Source organism: Canis lupus, chromosome 29 (genome assembly GCF_003254725.2).
Source record: "Canis lupus dingo isolate Sandy chromosome 29, ASM325472v2, whole genome shotgun sequence".
In the NCBI taxonomy this organism is placed as follows: Eukaryota; Metazoa; Chordata; class Mammalia; order Carnivora; family Canidae; genus Canis; species Canis lupus.
In genome coordinates this window covers 31,951,710-31,969,463 of record NC_064271.1, presented here as the reverse complement: position 1 = coordinate 31,969,463, position 17,754 = coordinate 31,951,710, and the positions used below count along the sequence as shown (strand labels likewise).

Genomic DNA, 17,754 nt, shown 5'->3' with positions numbered 1-17,754 from the left:
CCACGTCGGGCTCTCTGCATGGAGCCTGCTTCTCCCTCTGCCTGTGTTTCTGCCTTTCTCTGTGTCTATGAATAAATAAATAAAATCTAAAAAATAAAAAAATAAAAAATAAATAAAAATAAAAATAGCCTTGTTTTTTCAACTTTGGAAAATTACATCTCAGCAACCTGTTAAATAATTAAGTCTAGATACTTGGCGGGGGGGGGGGGATTCTATATTATACATACATTTGTAGAACCTTGAAATGTACTATCTACATTTTTTAAATTCACAGTGAAAATGGAGGAGTGCATCATGCCATCCCAACACAAAGCATAAAATCAACAAGAAATCAGAATCTATGGCGCAAAGTCATGGTGCCAGCAGATACAATACGAAAGCTTGGTAGTCTGACTCAACAAAAGTTAGGTCAAGAAGAATATTTCATGCTATCTAATGATACGAATAAAATGCAGGAATATCATACTGTTTCTCTAACTGGTTCCCACTCACACTTGGGAGCTTCATTCTACCTAATGCAATAGACAAAACCTTAAAAAAGAGGTTATCCTACAGCTCTTTTTCAGGGGGAGTTAGACAATAACCTATCTTGAATGTGGAGTCACATAATAAGAGTCATGGTAGTAATGAAAAACACATTTATGTCCTTACTGGCAAAGCTCAGCACGTTACCCAAATTAATGAACAGAATTTAGCTTCATATAATGGGTTACCACTCTCCCAAGGCATTACTACTTTCTCAATTCTTTAAAAACATAGGCCACACACACGCATACAAAATCCAGGACCTTCTTTCTACAGGAGCAGGTGTGACCAACTTCACAGGCTTTAAATGTCAATTCTATCAGTCCTTTTATTGTGCTACCAAAAGGCCAAGTTACCACTGTCTGATTAATCATTCAGGTCTTAGGGACGCCTGAGGGGCTCAGAGGTTGAGCATCTGCCTTTGGTCAAGGCATGATCCTGGGGTCCTGGGATCTAGTCCCATATCAGGCTCCCTGCGAGGAGCCTGCTTCTCCCTCTGCCTGTGTCTCTGCCTCTCTCTCTCTCTGTATCTCTCATGAATAAATAAATAAAATCTTGAAAAAAAAATCAGGTCTTCAGGAAGGGGACTCATGCTTCAATCAGTGGCCCGAGAGAATAAATAACATGTGGCAGAAAGAATGAAAAACCAGAAACCGAGGCTCTGAGCCCCAAATTCTGACTAATTTGATCCCATCTCTTCTAGGAAACCAGAAAATTGAGAGTAGGACTAGACATGGTCTCATTGATCTCCTCTTGCCTTGCACTTAACCATTTCCTTCCTGTTTTATCGACCTTCACAAAGTTCCTTGAGTTTAAGGCTGTGTCCCTAAAGAGCAATAATCTCCTGCAAAGTCAAACTGTAAAAATCTGAAGTTGAGGATTCATCTCTCACTTTCCTCTGAAAAGGCCCTCTTGAGAAGTAACCCAGGGCACTTCAAGCCAGCTCTACATTATCCGTGTACTCACGCACAAAAGCCTTCACACCCATAGCAACGGCTAACCGGTTGGGGTATTAGGACATGTTTGTACGAACCAGACTGCAAGAGCTATCCAAGGTCACCAGGCACAGAGCCATCAGAGCTCACGTTTAGCTCCAAATTTTTTAAAGTCTATAATCTATCTAGTTTATTATTCATTATTGACTAACAATTACAAATTTTTGTCCTTTATTTCCCAAACTAAAAACTTTTCTACTTAAGCATATAAACACATGAACGACCAGCACGTACAGAACATAACATTAAAAAGGATCTCCAGGAAGCTTTTATTTCAGCAGCCCCGTCATTCTTTCGACATTAGGTTCTGGAGTTAGGCACACAGAGATCCAGTCACAGCAACTGGTGAGTCCCACATCAGGCTCCCTTGCATGGAGCCTGCTTCTCCCTCTGCCTGTGTCTCTGCCTCTCTCTCTGTGTATCTCTCATGAATAAATAAATGAAATCTTAAAAAAAAAAAAAAAAAAAAGATCTGGGAAGCAAGGAGCGACCTGCCACTGAAGAAAGAGAAATACAGAATGGGGTCTTGGATGCCAAGGGAAGAGTGTAAGAGTGACCAGGTCAAGTACCGTGTCAGGGTGAATCAGATGAGCAGTGAGACCTGATCACAGATTTGACTTTGGCAAGGTCACTGGTGACCTTGGTCAGAGCTTTCTTGGCAGAGTAATGGAGTCAAAGCCTTAAAAGCCTTAACGGAGAGATTCCAACAAAGAGTGGAAGGAAAGTGGCCGCAGACAACTCTTCTGAATAGTTCTGAGGCAAAGAGGAACAGAAGAATGGGGCAGTAGGTGTCAGGAGTTGTGGGGTCCCTCCAGGAAGTTTTTTCCCCTTCCTTTCTCTTCTCCTTTAAAGATGGGAGCTAATTCAGCACGTAAGTTACGCTGATAAGAACTGTCCAGTGACGGGGGAAGAGGGATAATTAACCAACCATGCAGGAGAGACAAGGGCCAGCTGTAGGTGGGCAAGGGGGAATGTGAATCAGATGAGCTGAAGATTAGCCTATAAATATAATAACAAGCATTTTAATAACTGCAGTCCAGCCGAGTGGCCGGTGCAGATAGAGGTTGGATAGTGGGCAAGGTAGGGGGACAAGCTAGACATTTCCTTCTGGTTGCTTTCTATTTTCTCCTAAGTGGAGGCTGGTGAGAGGGGAGTGTGGACGGGAGAGGATGCTTCATGGTTTAGAAGAAAGAAGAAAGATGAAATATTCCTCTAGGAGAGTAAGAGAGTAAGCAGCGTAGAAGAAATGCTGGACCCAGTACTAGTCCTCTTGAAGTGGTTGTGAATTTAAACTGAGACCCATGAGCATCCGTGTGCACTCTTCCCCAGGCCTGGGGGTCAACCTGGGTACTGACGAGGGGCAGGCAGACAGCAAAATGGGTACATCCTCATCCCATGTTGCCACAGAGCTATTGAATAGACGCACATGTGCACGTATCGAATTTACTTTTAAAAATTACATTTGCTATTATAGATTTGACCTAGAAGACATAAAGGAAGCCTCTATTTGTACCAAACCAACTCAACTTGAGGGCGGGGTTGGGGGGGGACGGGGAAGGAGGGGAATAAACCACCCTCTGAAAGAAATACATCTCCCCTCCAAATATTAAATCCTTTCCTACAAATACTGCAAACAAGGTGGCTTCTATATGTGGGACGAACTTAAAGCCTGTGATGCTTTGTAGAGGTGGGCAGGATAAATCAGGAGAACCGAGAGAGGTCGCATGTAAGGGCTAAAAAGGGCCTTAAGAATTTCCTGGCCCCACTCCCTCACTTTAACTAAGACCCAATGTTAACTCTGGAGGAGGGAGAGAGATTATGTGGTAGATTTATTTGAGTTAAGATTAGTTGCAGCTCATTTGTTCAACAGTGTTCTTCTGATGGAGCCTGATGTATTGCATTCAAAAGCGCTAATATGCAAACAATAACTATGGGAAACATCCTGTCTTTCAGGTTCTGCATCTGCAAATCAGGTACTTTACTCTCTTCCAGGCCGTAACTGTCGATCCAGGTGTATTCAATGTTTTAGCTGCTGTGCTTCGGAAACTAACACTTCAGTAAGTGGGGCCGGAATCCGAAAGTAAAAAATGTGCCATGGAAGCACTCCCTAAAATCAATTAGTTATATACACACGTGCACAGGAGAGGATAGGATGCTGAGAATAAGGTGAAGAGAATCTAACTGACGCATGCAGAGTGCCCATAAAATATTTCTTAAAATTTTTAAAAACTGAGTGAACTCACTTTCGACAGCACCACGTGGTATTTTCTGTTGCTCTGCCTTACAATAAAGTCTGGACTGATTATTAACTAATTTTGAATACTGTTAAAGGGAATTACCATGTCAAATGTCTGATTTCAAATCACAGTTAAGAAGAACCCTTTATAAGCCAGTAATGGGATAACTGTAATAGGATCTTCCAAAGATGCTGATTTAATGCTCACACCCTTTGGTAAAGTAGGTACCATTCTCCTGATTTTATAGGATAGAGACTCATCAAGCTAATGGATAATCAAATGCCATTTGACATTAATTATAAATTCATGAAATAAATTCGTGGCAAAACCTTTTCAAATGGGCTCTAGGGTTTCAAGATTTTAAAGAAGTGTGGTGTGCCGTCAAAATTCCCACGCTAAGAACATTGCACTGAATAAGCAGTTTAAGCACCGCTGGTACTTGTAACAAAAGAATTATATACATACCTAAGGCTGTGGGTAACACCTGGTGTTAGAGAGTGAGGTATAAAAAATGGAAACAGTCCCGTACTGTAGAGATAAAGTGTTGTAAGGGGTTGAAAAAAAAGAGATTACTTAAGACGGAGGCAGTAAGGAAAGTTGCCGGGAAGCGGTTGCTATGGGTTTTCAATGGGTCTGCAGGAGACATTAAATCAATAAGGAAATTAAATACCAAAAATATAAAGAACTTACTTTCCGGATGCAAAGGCGCTCCCTCAAGAAGCAGCGCTAAGCACATAGTATTTTCATTCCTACCCAGTGTCCTGCCCCAAAGGAATTCCTCCTAAAGCGATCCACAGAGCTTTTGCCACCCCTGTCATCCGTAAACACGACACTGTTATATATGTACCAATATTTTTGAAATGCACATGCTTTAAATTTGTTCTAAGTTTTCTTTTTAAATTATGTTTTTATTGCAGTATAGTTGACATACAATAACTTATTAGTTTCCAGTGTACGACCTAGTGATTCAACATTCGTATACACTGTCATCACCGTGCTAAACCTAGCTGCCACCTGTCACCACACGAAGTTGTTACATATTATTTTATGTATAACTATATTCCCTATGTTGTACTTTGGATTCCTGTCTTATTATAACCTTTTAACAAGCTCTGCATAAGCTTTTATAAAGAAACTTGTTTTATTATTTTACCCAAATCACCAAAGATTACCCAAAAGAAAAAGATATTTGGTCAACTATCTATTTAAGTAGGAAAAGCCTGCTGAAACTCTGGTACCTGTGGATTTGCAAACTCTGGATTGCTTGTCTAAGTCTTCGACTGCTTTGGAAATTCTCTTCGTAGAAGTACTTTTTAAAACGAGCAAAATTAAGCGTGTGTCTGCTATTTTACCTCTTGGATTTACCTCTGCACATTTTAGATCATCCTACTGATGGTGGCAGGCACAGAAGTGAGAGGCACGGGTTCTGGGATAGGCCTGACTTTCTAACTTTATGATCCTGGGTAAGTTATTTAGCCTCACTGTGCCTCAATTTCCTGATCTGTATGCCTGTTAAGATGTTGTTACTGTGAGGACTAAAGGAGCATATGTGAAACACTTAGAAGAGTGCCTGGCACATGGTAGGCATGACGGTTGGGTTAGCTATTATTACTATTATTGATCCAATTTCTCCCCTAGAGTAATAAGAAAATTTTGTTCTTAGAAAGGTCTATCATGGAACAAAATGGAACACCCTTACCTCCCTCACTAACTCACTAACTTTAACTCTTTGGAAGGCAGTCAAGTGCAATGAAGTAGGAAAAAAGGATTCTGAAGAGCAAAAAATAGATACAAAATGGTGTATTTCACTACTGAAAACATTCACTCCATGTGGATTCTACTTAGTCCTTCTTTTATAGGATTCCTAACAGTTGGGCTTATTTAATTTCATTGTCCACGGGAGAACTGGAAGTGCCATCTGGGACAGTAGGGAGGCACCTCAGAGCAGTCAAGGGATAAGAGAGAAACTACAGAAAGGACAAAAACTCACAAAGCAGACAAAGCTGAGGCCACTGGACAAAATGGCAATCCAACATAGAAAAGCCTCGAGGCGGGGGTGCCTGGGTGGCTCAGTCGGTTAAGCATCTGCCTTCGGCTCGGGTTATGATCCTGGGGAACTGGGATCGAGCCCTATGTTGGGCTCCTCAGCAGAGTCTGCTTCTTCTCCCTCTCTTCCTCTGTGTGCTCTCTCTCTCTCTCTCTCAAATAAACAAATCTAAAAAAAAAAATTAGTCTAAAAAAAATCTTAGTGACTTATAACAACAAATACTTAAAAAAAAAAAAAAGAATGTTATTAATTGATACAAATTCTCAGTTAATCAGAAAACTCAGCCAGGGACAAAATCTCATTACCTATAGGATAAACAATGGTTTCAGGATGCTTGAATTTGTCATATTCAAGAAGAATATTTGAGTCAGACGTGGACTTTTAAATAGATCTAAAAAAAACTCAAGGGATTATAGTGAAGATCAATTCTGACTGAATTACATACAACTTTCGTGTTAGCTTTCTTCATGACCGTGACCAACAGCTTATTCTGAAAACTGATTAGAATCCTTCAAACTTACTGAGGCATCTCTATCTTAAACACACACAAACACACACACATACACACACACTCATACACATGTATATACATCAAAATGTCATAAATTTCCGTCACTGGCTACTTCTAAATGTTGACTCTATAGAATAAACAAAAACGAAAAATGATTTGACTATCTCAACAATTAAAACTCAGATAAGCAGGAAGAACACAAATTAAAACATGGACAAGGGCAGCCCAGGTGGCTCAGCAGTTTAGCGATGCCTTCGGCCCAGGACCTGATCCTGGAGTTCCAGGATCGAGTCCCACATCGGGCTCCCTGCATGGAGCCTGCTTCTCCCTCTACCTATGTCTCTGCCTCTCTCTTTCTGTGTCTTTCATGAATAAATAAATAAAATCTTTAAAAAATAAAAATAATAAATAATAAAAAATAAATGGACAAAAAATGAAATCACACCAAGAAAATTGTTAACATTCTTGAAAAAGTTTTCAGACTTTTAAGGAGTTATGCAAGGAGTAATCAAATGAATGCAAACTAAAACAAGGAAAAAATATATCTACACAAAGACTTGTACCCTGTCATAACAGCCCCAGGTTGGAAGTAGCAGGCGAACGGATAGGCAAAGTGCGGTGTAGCCATAAAATGAGACAAAGGAATGACTACTGCTACATGCAACAATGCAGGTGAATCCCCCAAACGCCATGCTGAGTGAGAGAGAAGCTAAACACCGAGTACACACTCAGTTCACCGACATGAAAAGACCTACAAAGACCATTTTAATCCAAAAGAACAGCAGAGAGGTTGGTTACTTAGGGGCTGAAGGTGAGGCCGAGGAGCGGCTGGAAGGAGGCCCGAGAACTGCAACCGTTGGCGGTGATGGTGAGGATTTCCATCTGGCAGTGGTGGTTACAGATATAAGCATTTGTCAAGACCACTGAACCACTGCACGTAGAACATGACCATTTTGGTGTACGTACAGAAAGGGACGCCAGGGTGGCTCAGTGGTTGAGCGTGATCCCGGGGTCCCAGGATCAAGTCCTGCATCGGGCTCCCTGCGTGGAGCCTGCTTCTCCCTCTGCCTGTGTCTCTGCCTCTCTCTCTCTCTCTCTCTGTGTCTCTTATGAATAAATACATTAATTTTTTAAAAAGTCAACAAAAAATATTATTTATCACCATTCGAATTCGCAAAATACGAAAACACCCGAATACGCAGTATCCATCCTTCCTTTTCTACCTATTGCCTAACAAACACTGGTTCTGGTTCAACACTTACTTGTACCGAGCACCGTTTTCATGCTTTAAACTCACTTTTAGCAGCTCCTATGCTAACTACATGAGGTAGATATTACTGTTTGCACTTCTGCAAGAGGAAGTGAGCCTTGGGAACTTGCTCAAGTCCACAGAACATGGTAAAATCAGGATACAGACCCAGGGTGCTTGTTTAACCACTAGGCTAGGCTACTCTGATGTGCTAAGGTGGCTGGTCATGATTGCATGCTGCTAGTGGAGGGTAAAGTAGTAGCTTTTTGTAAAGCGATTAGGCAATGTTCATCAAAGGCCTTAAAAAAGTTTATTATCCTTTGACCTGGTAATTCTTTAGTGCAGATTGTGAGAAGTAGAAATAATTCAAAATGCCTAAATGCCAAAAATGTTTTCTGGGCCTCTGTTGCTAAACCCAACAGATACCACAAAGTCTGGAATCCTCTGCAACTCAAGAACCAATTGGTGGGGCGGGGGTGATTATTCCACCTACTACAGCATCCAAAATGAGAAAATATTTAAACTGAGGCCAGAGCGTTAAGGGAAATGGCCACATGACTGTGTATTTGTGTAGCAATGTGCTCCAGGCAGAGGGAAAAGCCTGTGCAACAGCCTGAAGGCAGAAAGGAGAGCGCATGTGAGCCTGCTAGGACAGCGAGCCTGCTAGGACAGCGGGCCTGGACCTTGTCAGAAGAGGCAAGGTCTAGTGGGTGTTTGGATGCTTTTCTAAGTAAAGGAGCAATAGGGTCTTAAAATGTACAATTTTTACACAGAGCAATGCCATCTGACTTGCCCAGCTTAGCTCCCAGCTGTTCCCTGCCTCGATGGCTCTCACGTCAGGGATCTCCAAGGCAGAGGAGGGGCTTCCATACCCGCCTGTAAGAGCATAAGAAGTATGCAACTGCCCGCTTCCCGGACTTTCCGCTCCAACTGTAAGCTGCAATCTACTAAAGGAAGGGACTGAGGCAAGCAGTGGTTAAACTCATTTGTCGAACAAGATGGGGAAAAAAACTAGAAACAACTGCTACACCTATCTATAAGAAAGGTTAATTCTGACTGATGTGATGGATGTCACTTGTGAGGCCATCCCAAATTATGTTTATAACTTGGAAAGATAAGTTTGATCTCAGCTATAAAAAAGGTGTAACAAATTGAAGCAATACTGAAAATTGAAGATAGTGGTTCTCTTTGGGTGATGGCATACTGGGTAATTTTTATTCCAGATGCTATTAATCTATTTCCTAGCTTCTATTTGTAGGTCACCTCCATACTCATACTTTAAGTTTAAAAAAGTGAATCAGAGGGACACCTGGGTGGCTCAGTGGTTGAGCGCCTGCCTTTGGCCCAGGGCATGATCCAGGGATGCTGGATCAAGTCCCACATCAGGCTCCCTGCATGGAGCCTACTTCTCCCTCTGCTTGGGTCTCTGCCTCTCTCTCTTTCTCTCTCTCTCTGTCTCTCATGAATAAATAAGTAAAATCTTAAAAAAAAAAAGTGAATCCGAAAAAAAAATCCTTTCAAAAATATACTGAGTTTAATATATAAAGAGAGAATAATTGGGAAAATTCAGTTTTAACTGGCAAAATCTAAAAAACAATGTATTAATAAAAGTATTTATTAAAGAAACAGCATTCTATTAAAGAAACACACATCACCCAAATATACATGATTCATACCAACAGGCAACCCTATTCAAACATTTCATTGCTTTAGTCTGCTAATAAAAGTACTTGACTTAAAAAAAAAAAAAAAAGTACTTGACTTTTGTAATTCATCCTTGGGAGGTGATATTATTCTTTAATATCAATAGTACTAAATGGTATAAATGGGTGTTTTTAAGAATAAGTAAACTTTCTCTGAAAATTATTACTTTCATTCTTAACTTCTTTTCTAGTTCTTTTTGCCTGATACATATCATATAAACTTTTTGGGCCTTTTGTTGGAGAGTTTCTTGTAAACAACAGATGCCTGAATTCTTTTTCATCTAAACAGCTTTATTAAAGAGGCGCCTGGTTAGTTCCGTCAGTTAAGTGTCTGACTCTGATTTTGGCTCAGGTCATGGTGTCAGGGTCATGAGATCAAGCCCTGCGTCAAGCTCTGAGCTGGGCACAGGGCCTGCTTGGGATGCTCTCCCTCGCCCTCTGCCCCTCCCCCCCACGCACTGGCACTCTCTCTCTAAATAAATAAATACATAATAAAATAAAACAAACAACTATTAAAAAGAAAAAGGATCTGAATACATTCACATATAGAAACAGGTTTCAAATATTACTCATTTGATTTTGTGTCTTATACTTTCATGATGTTACTTTTTGTTCTTTTCACGGACTTGTTAAGCTGTTTTATTCACCCCCCCCCCCCCCTTTAAATGAGATAGCAGTTTAAAGCAGGTCTTATCTGTTAACAGCTACCTTTACTTACATGCTTAGCACTGTGGTTCAGAGCACCTGGACTTACATAGCACTTACTGTGGATATTGTCTTACGTAATCTCTGCACTGGATGTGGGGCTGGAACTCACAACCCTGAGATCAAGAGTCACATGCTCCACTGACAGAGCCAGCCAGGCACCCCTAAAACTTTTCCTTTTTAAAAAATAAGCTCTATGCCCAATGTGGGGCTTGAATACTGTGGATATTGACTATCACTTAACCTCCTTACACCTCACTTTCCTATCATCAAAGTGGAGATGTCATCTGTCCCTTATACTTTTGTTGCAAGGATGAAATGAGCTCATACAAGTAAAGCGTCTGGTCAATTATTTATTTTTTATTTTTTAAAAATATTTTATTTATTTATTCATGAGACACAGAGAGAAGCAGAGACACAGGCAGAGGGAGAAGCAGGCCCCATCAGGGAACCTGATGCGGGACCTGATGCCCTGAGCCGAAGGCAGATGGGCTTAACCACTGAGCCTCCCAGGTTGTCCCTGGCCAATTATTTAGTACTAGCTACCAGTAATAATTTTTATTAGTGTTGTAGAGCCTTAGTCTCCTGAGAATTTTTTCCATTAAGCTAAGCATCTTGTATTGATGTTTAATAATTAGACACCAGAACAGATATAACCAGATCAGCTTTCTACGTGCATATTTGATAATTTTATTTTTTAGAGCCGTTTTAGGTTCACGGCAAAAGTGAGCAGGAAGTAGAGTTCCCATGTACCCCTGCCACGTGCATAGCCACCCCACTATCAACATCCCTCACCAGGGTGGGACATTGGTTAAAGTCGATGAACCTACCCTGACAGGTTATTATCACTCAAAGTCCATAGTTTCCAGTAGGGTTCATGCTCAGTGTTGTTGTACATTCTATGGGTGTTAATAAATGTGTAATGACATGTATCCACTATTACAGTGTCAAACACAATAGTTTGCTTCACTGCACTAGAAATTCTCTGCACCCTCTCACTTCTGGCGACCACTGATCTTTTACTGCCTCCATACTTTTGCCTCTTCCAGAACGTTATATAGTCAGAATTATACAGTAGGTAGCCTTTTCTTTCTTTCTTTCTTTTTTAAAGATTTTATTTATTTATTCATGGGAGACACAGAGAGAGAGGGAGAGGCAGAGACACAGGCAGAGGGAGAAGCAGGCTCCATGCAGGAAGCCCGATGTGGGACTCGATCCTGGGTCTCCAAGATAATGCCCTGGGCGGAAGGCAGGCGCCAAACCGCTGAGCCACCCAGGGATCCCAGTAGGTAGCCTTTTCATATCAGCTTCTCTCACTTAGTAATATACATTTTTAATTCCTCCATGGCTCGCTGGCTTTTTTTTTTTTTTTTTTTTTTTTTTTTTTAGCATTCCACTGTCTGAATGTGCCAGTTTATTTATCCCCTCAGCTACCAAAGGACGTCTTGGTTGCTTCCAAGTTTTGGCAATTGTAAGTAAAATTCCTACACATATTCATGTACAAGTGGACAAGTTTCCAATTCATTGGCGTAAATACCAAGTAGTGTGATTGCTGAATCATATGGCAAGAATATGTTCAGTTTTTTAGAAACTGCCAGTCTTCCAAGGTGGCTGTTCCATTCTAACATTCCCAGCAGTAATGAATGAGAGTTTCTGTTGCTCCACGTTCTCCCCAGCATTCAGTATTGCTAGTGTTTTGTGATCTTTTGCCATTCGAATAGGTATGTCGTAGTAGCTTGTGTTGCTGTTTTATGTTTCTTTAACTTTGGTAAAATACGCAGGACATAAAATTTACCATCTTAACCATTTTTAAGTGTACAGTTCAGTAGTTTTAAGCACATTCACACGGACGTGCAACCAATGTTGCACGTTGACTCTACAACGCTTCTCATCTAGCAAATTCTATATCCGTAGTATTAGTTAAGTATTAGTAGATGCTGTAACAAAAGACCACAGACTGGGCGGCTTAAACCAGCAGAAATTTATTTTCTTACAGTTTTGGAGGCTGAAATTCCAAGATCGAGGTGTTGGCAAGTTTGGTTTCTTGTGAAGCCTCTCTCCTTGACTTGCAGATGGTCACCCTTTCGTTGTGTCCTCACACGGGCTTTTCTCTGGGGGCACGCATCCTGGCGTGCGGCTGTGTGTCTAAATTCCCCTTCTTCCCTCTAAGGACACCTGATTGGATTAGTGCCTATCCCAATGACTTCATTTTATCTTCATCATCTCTTTAAAGGCCCTATCTCCAAATATAGTCACATTCTGAGGTACCCATGGATTTTGAGAGGACACAGTCCAGTCCATTACGTGTTGACCCATTAAACAACTCCCCACTCTCCCCTTCCCCATAGTCCCTGGCTATTCTATTTTGTCTCTGTGAACTTGCCCACTCTAGTTACTTCATGTGAGTAGAATTGCTATTTTTTGTAAGCAGCATAACGTCTTCGAGGTTCATCTATGTTGTAGCCTGTGTGAAAATTTCCTTTCTTTTTAAGGCTGAATAATCTTCCATTGCATATCCATATCACATTTTATTTATTTGTCTGTCGATAGAAACTTGTAATGCTTCTACTTTTTGGTTATTGTGAATAATGCTATGAACATCGGATATATAATTATTTTTTTATGACTCTCTTTTCTCTTTGGGGTATACACTCAGAATTTTTAAGCACGTGCTAAAGTTCTGGCTGTCTGAATCAAATATCTTTCCTTAGGCTAATCCTATCTTTATCTTGTGACACAAATCCTTTGCTTTATGTCACAAACTAAGGCCTTAAAGTATTTATTTATTCAAGGACATGTATTAATTAACTAATTATAAATGATTAGGAGTCAGGGACCTGTGAGATAAGGAACATCATAACTCCTTTATCAGGGCAGCCTGGGTGGCTCAGCGGTTTAGCACCGCCTTGAGCCCAGGGCCTGATCCTGGAGACCCAGAATCCAGTCCCATGTCGGGCTCCCTGCATGGAGCCTGCTTCTCCCTCTGCCTGGGTCTCTGCCTCTCTCTCTCCCTCCCTCTCTCTCTCACTCTGTGTCTCATTAATAAATAAATAAAACCTTAAAAAAAAAAGTACTTTATCATTTTAACCTAAGTATCATGCAGGCAATTTGTAACATCAACAATTATAATACATTCTTAATCATGCTTTTAAAAAGTTCAAAGTGGCACCAAAATGACAAATAAATAAAATATAGAAACTCAGAAATTATATTTAATAGGAATTTCCAAAACAATATATAGATAGCTGTGACTATCTTAACAGTTCTTTAAATTCTTACTTCTGGAAAAGTAGAACCACAGTTTAATTTGTGAAATAATGTAGAATTTGCTATCAATATCAATATCCTCATTTTTAAAAAAGATTTTATTTGTTTTTTCATGAGAGACACACAGAGAGAGGCAGAGACACAGGCAGAGGGAGAAGCAGGCTCCACGCAGGGAGCTCAGTGTGGGACTCGATCCCAGGACCCCAGGATCACGCCCTGGGCTGAAGGCAGGAGTTCAACCGCTGAGCCACCCAGGTTCCCAACATATCCTCATTTTTAAAGGAGGAGCTCAGGGCGCCTGTGTGGCTCAGTCGGTTGGGCTTCCAGCTCTCAATTTCAGCTCAGGTCATGAGCGCAGGGTTATGAGATTGAGCCCCAAGTTGGTGTGCTTAGTGTGGAATCTGCTTGGGATTCTCTCTCTCCCTCTCCCTCTGCCCTTTCCCCTGTTGTGCGCGCTCTCTCTCTCTAATAAATAAATAGAATCTTTTTAAAAAGAAAGTAGGACCTCAATACTTTGCTCTTCTGTCATGAATAGAGGGATAAAAATAATCACATGTTTTTCTGTAGAGGAAACATTGCTTGTTCTTACATAGATGAAAAAACTTAAATGAGAGAAGTTTTTTTTTTTTTTTTTAAGGAATAGTAAAAGGCAGTATAGCATAAACAATAGGAAAATGGTCTACTTTCAAATCCTACTCTCTCACTTTCTACTGAGTGACACTGGGCAAGTTACTTAATGTACCAGTTTTCTCATCTGTGAAACAGGGATGTTAGGCCCCAATTTCCAAGTTGTTAAGAGCATAAAATTAGTTAATATGTATAAAAAGTCTGGAACAAACTCTCAACAAATGCTAGTTATTAGCAGCATAAATTGGCAAACCAGATAGTGAGAGGAGTCAGAGATAACGTGTCATCTCATTGGAATCAAAAGATATAACTACTGCACCCCACATCTGTAAATAAGACCATACGGTGTGGGTGCGGGAGCGGGAGGGAGATATTATATAAGTTTCTCAAATCACTTCCAAGGTGTTTCTAATCCCTAATTGTTAAATTATACTCGAACAGCTTTATTAGAATTTATCTGCTTTATTAAGCTATGTCCTCGATTAGGTATATTTTGAAGAAGAAATGCATCACCGAGATACAGCATTATGTTCTTACTTTTCAGTAGTACATGTCAAGGTTCACAATAAGAAACATCATTGGAAAGATTTCCCTGTAACATTTTTACCTACATATGATTTTACACATACATGCAAATAAATGAAAAATATATGTAAATAGAGGAAATACGTATATTTTTCATGTATATGTGAAAAACAATGATACTCAAAGTGCTCTTTAGGAGTAAAAAATCATTAATATAAAGAGACATAATGGTACTGCAGAAAACTCTGAAACTAAGAAAAATTTCAGGATGAATTAAAGTCCACTTCCTACTCACTTTCTCTGTGACTTCTGGAGAACATCTATATAGCCTTAGATCAAACAGGACGGAGTCAAAGAATTTAAGTTAGGCAAAGTTCCATTCTATTCCCAGGTGAGCTGAGATAGAAGCCCTCAAAGCTAAACCCTGAGTTTTGTTGTATCTGGGAAACCCCAAACTTCCATGATTCCCAGTTCTGAAACCACAATACATTTACACGGCAAATTCAGGATACAACTCACTGTCTAGATTTTGAATAGCAGTTCACAAGTCCTGTTTTGTGACATCTCTGGCTTTCTGTGATGGCCTCATGACTTCCTTTGAAACTCCTTAAACCGAATCCTTTTTAGTTCTTGACAATCTAAATGCTATATATGCTATAAAGCACTTTCAGGGAGGAAGCAAGGAAAAGGCTGTGGAAAGCACAAGGAATTTCCAGAGTTGGGGGAAATTCCAGGAATAAAAAAGAAGATAGTAGAAACTATTTCCCCAAATGCAAAATGCACACATTATGCCTCATCCCAATTAGGGTAATTCAATCCAACAATCACTTAATGGACACCTACTGTGCTCAGGGTAAGGAAAGGGCATTCAAAGACAAACCTCACCCCTGGGCTACACTCCAGAGGAGGCCCTGCAGTAGAAACCTTCCCGGCGACCCCAGTGGTCCTCTCCACCTTGAGGGATTACTAGAGAATGCTCTCCGGCTCAAATGCTCTTTCCCTTGCTCTTGGCACAACCTTAATGATGATCTGGGTCACACTTTCAAAGCCAAGTAAGGTGGCCCCACTGGCAACTCCCCCGGGGGTGCTGGGACCAATCAATGGTGTAAAATCAGACCTCAGGTATGGGGAAATGCCTAGGAGGGTAGGTCTACGGTGATTAATGACTTGTTAGTGATTTTTATTTGTTTTTTAAAGCTTTGGTCTTTACTTAAACTTGGTGCACTGGTTGAATTTTAATTCATGTAATCACATTCTGTTCCTCCGCATTGTGGAATCCTTCCAAATCCTGCCTGGAAACGGTTAAGTCATTTTGTTTAACCCAACAGCTTCTGATGCACGTTATTGTTTGAAAAACCATAGTAAGAAAGACGAAGGACCCGTTCTCAGGGCACAGGAGAGTTTCCCGAGCACTTCCACCTCCTGGGAAGTCCTAAACCATCCGCTTCCCGTGTGACGGCACATCCCACTTCTAGAAATCTGCATCAGATACCAAATTAAAGGGGAAAATATCCAATACCCCCTCCCAGTCATCAAGATGATGAAATGGAGTGCGCAGGGACGTGGGAATTTTTTTTTTTTTTTTAGATGGCTATTAGTAGTTCAACGAGGAATGATTATGGAAAGTTCACTACTTTTTTTCTTTCATTCCCAGCGTGAGGGCAAAATCGTGTTTTGTTTTGTTTTGTTCTGTTTCGAATGGGGACACGGGCTCGACTAGAAGAGCCCATCAGGACCATCGATTCCCAACAGCACAACCACCCCCAGGCCGAGCGCCCGGTGCCCCCAGGTTCCGCCGCCACAGGTGGGCGCCCAGCTGCAAGGCCGCCCCCAGCCCCCCGGGTCCTGCACCCCCCTCCCGGGTCCTGCTCCCGAGCCCCCCGGGGTCCTAAGCACCCCCCCCCAGCCCACCGGGTCCTAAGCCCCGCGCCCCCCGAGGTCCTGCACCCCCCGGGTCCTGCGCCCCAGCCTCCCAGGTCCTGCGACCGCCGAGCCCCCCGGGTCCTGCTCCCGAGCCCCCCGGGGTCCTAAGCACCCCCCAGCTCCCCGCCCCTCGGGGTCCTCCTCCCCCGCCCCCCGGGTCCTGCACCCCAAGCCCCCCGGGTCCTGCGCCCCGAGCCTCCCAGGTCCTGCGACCGCCGAGCCCCCCGGGTCCTGCTCCCGAGCCCCCCGGGGTCCTAAGCACCCCCCAGCTCCCCGCCCCTCGGGGTCCTCCTCCCCCGCCCCCCGGGTCCTGCACCCCAAGCCCCCCGGGTCCTGCGCCCCGAGCCTCCCAGGTCCTGCGACCGCCGAGCCCCCCGGGTCCTGCACCCCCCGGGTCCTGCACACCCCCCCCCCGGGTCCTGCTCCCGAGACCCCCGGGTCCTGCACCCCCGGGTCCTGCACCCCCTCTCCCGGGTCCTGCTCCCGAGCCCCCCGGGGTCCTAAGCACCCCCCCCCAGCCCACCGGGCCCTAAGCCCCGCGCCCCCCGAGGTCCTGCTACCCCCGGGTCCTGCGCCCCCCACTCCCCGCCCCTCGAGGTCCTCCTCCCCCGCTCCCCGGGTCCCGCTCCGAGTACCCCGGGTCCTGCGCCCCGAGCCCCCCGAGTCCTGCGCTCCCCGCCCCCCGGGTCCTGCGCCCCGAGCCCCCCGAGTCCTGCGCTCCCCGCCCCCCGGGTCCTGCGCCCCGAGCCCCCGAGTCCTGCGCTCCCCGCCCCCCGGGTCCCGCGCCCCGAGCCCCCCGAGTCCTGCGCCCCGAGCCCCCCCGAGTCCTGCGCCCCGAGCCCCCCCGGTCCCGCTCCCCCGCCCCCGAGTCCTGCGCCCCGAGCCCCCCGTGTCTTGCGCTCCCCGCCCCCCGGGTCCCGCGCCCCGAGCCCCCCGAGTCCTGCGCCCCGAGCCCCCCCGGTCCCGCTCCCCCGCCCCCGAGTCCTGCGCCCCGAGCCCCCCCGAGTCCTGCGCGCCCCGCTCCCCCCGGGTCCCGCGCCCCGAGCCACGCGGCGCGCTCCGGGTCCGGGGCCCTTTGTGGAGAGGCGGGCGCGGCGCGGGGCCGCATGGGCTGCGCGTCGGTGGGGCCCCCGCGGCCCCGGCCCTGCCCCCCGCCCCGGGCCCGCCGCATGGCCGCCGGCCCCCGCCCCCCGCGCTCACCGCTTTGAGATCCAGGACGCCGTCCTTGGCCTCCTGCAGCAGCGACACGAACTTGGTGGTGAGGAGCCCCAGGCTCTTCTCGTGCCTGCTGCTGCCGCCCGCGAGCGGAGGCGGCGGCGGCGGCGGCGGGGGCTGCGCCTGCGGGGGCGGGGGCTGCGGCCGCTGGCCCTGGCCCTGGCCCGGCGTCGCCTGCTGGCCCGAGCCCGCGGGCTCCGCCGCCGCCATCGCGTCCCCGCGCGC

General features: G+C 44.4%; 1 protein-coding gene across 2 annotated transcripts in view; it reads right to left on the bottom strand.

Annotated features, from left to right (window-relative positions):
• Positions 1-17,754, bottom strand: part of E2F5 (E2F transcription factor 5) — a 27,872-nt gene extending 10,118 nt beyond the window's left edge. For both annotated transcript variants that reach the window (XM_025433478.3, XM_025433479.3), the window contains exon 1: positions 17,515-17,754. In XM_025433478.3, coding sequence (XP_025289263.1) covers positions 17,515-17,739 — 225 coding nt within the window. In that variant the 5' untranslated portion in view covers positions 17,740-17,754. The remainder of the gene's footprint in view (positions 1-17,514) is intronic.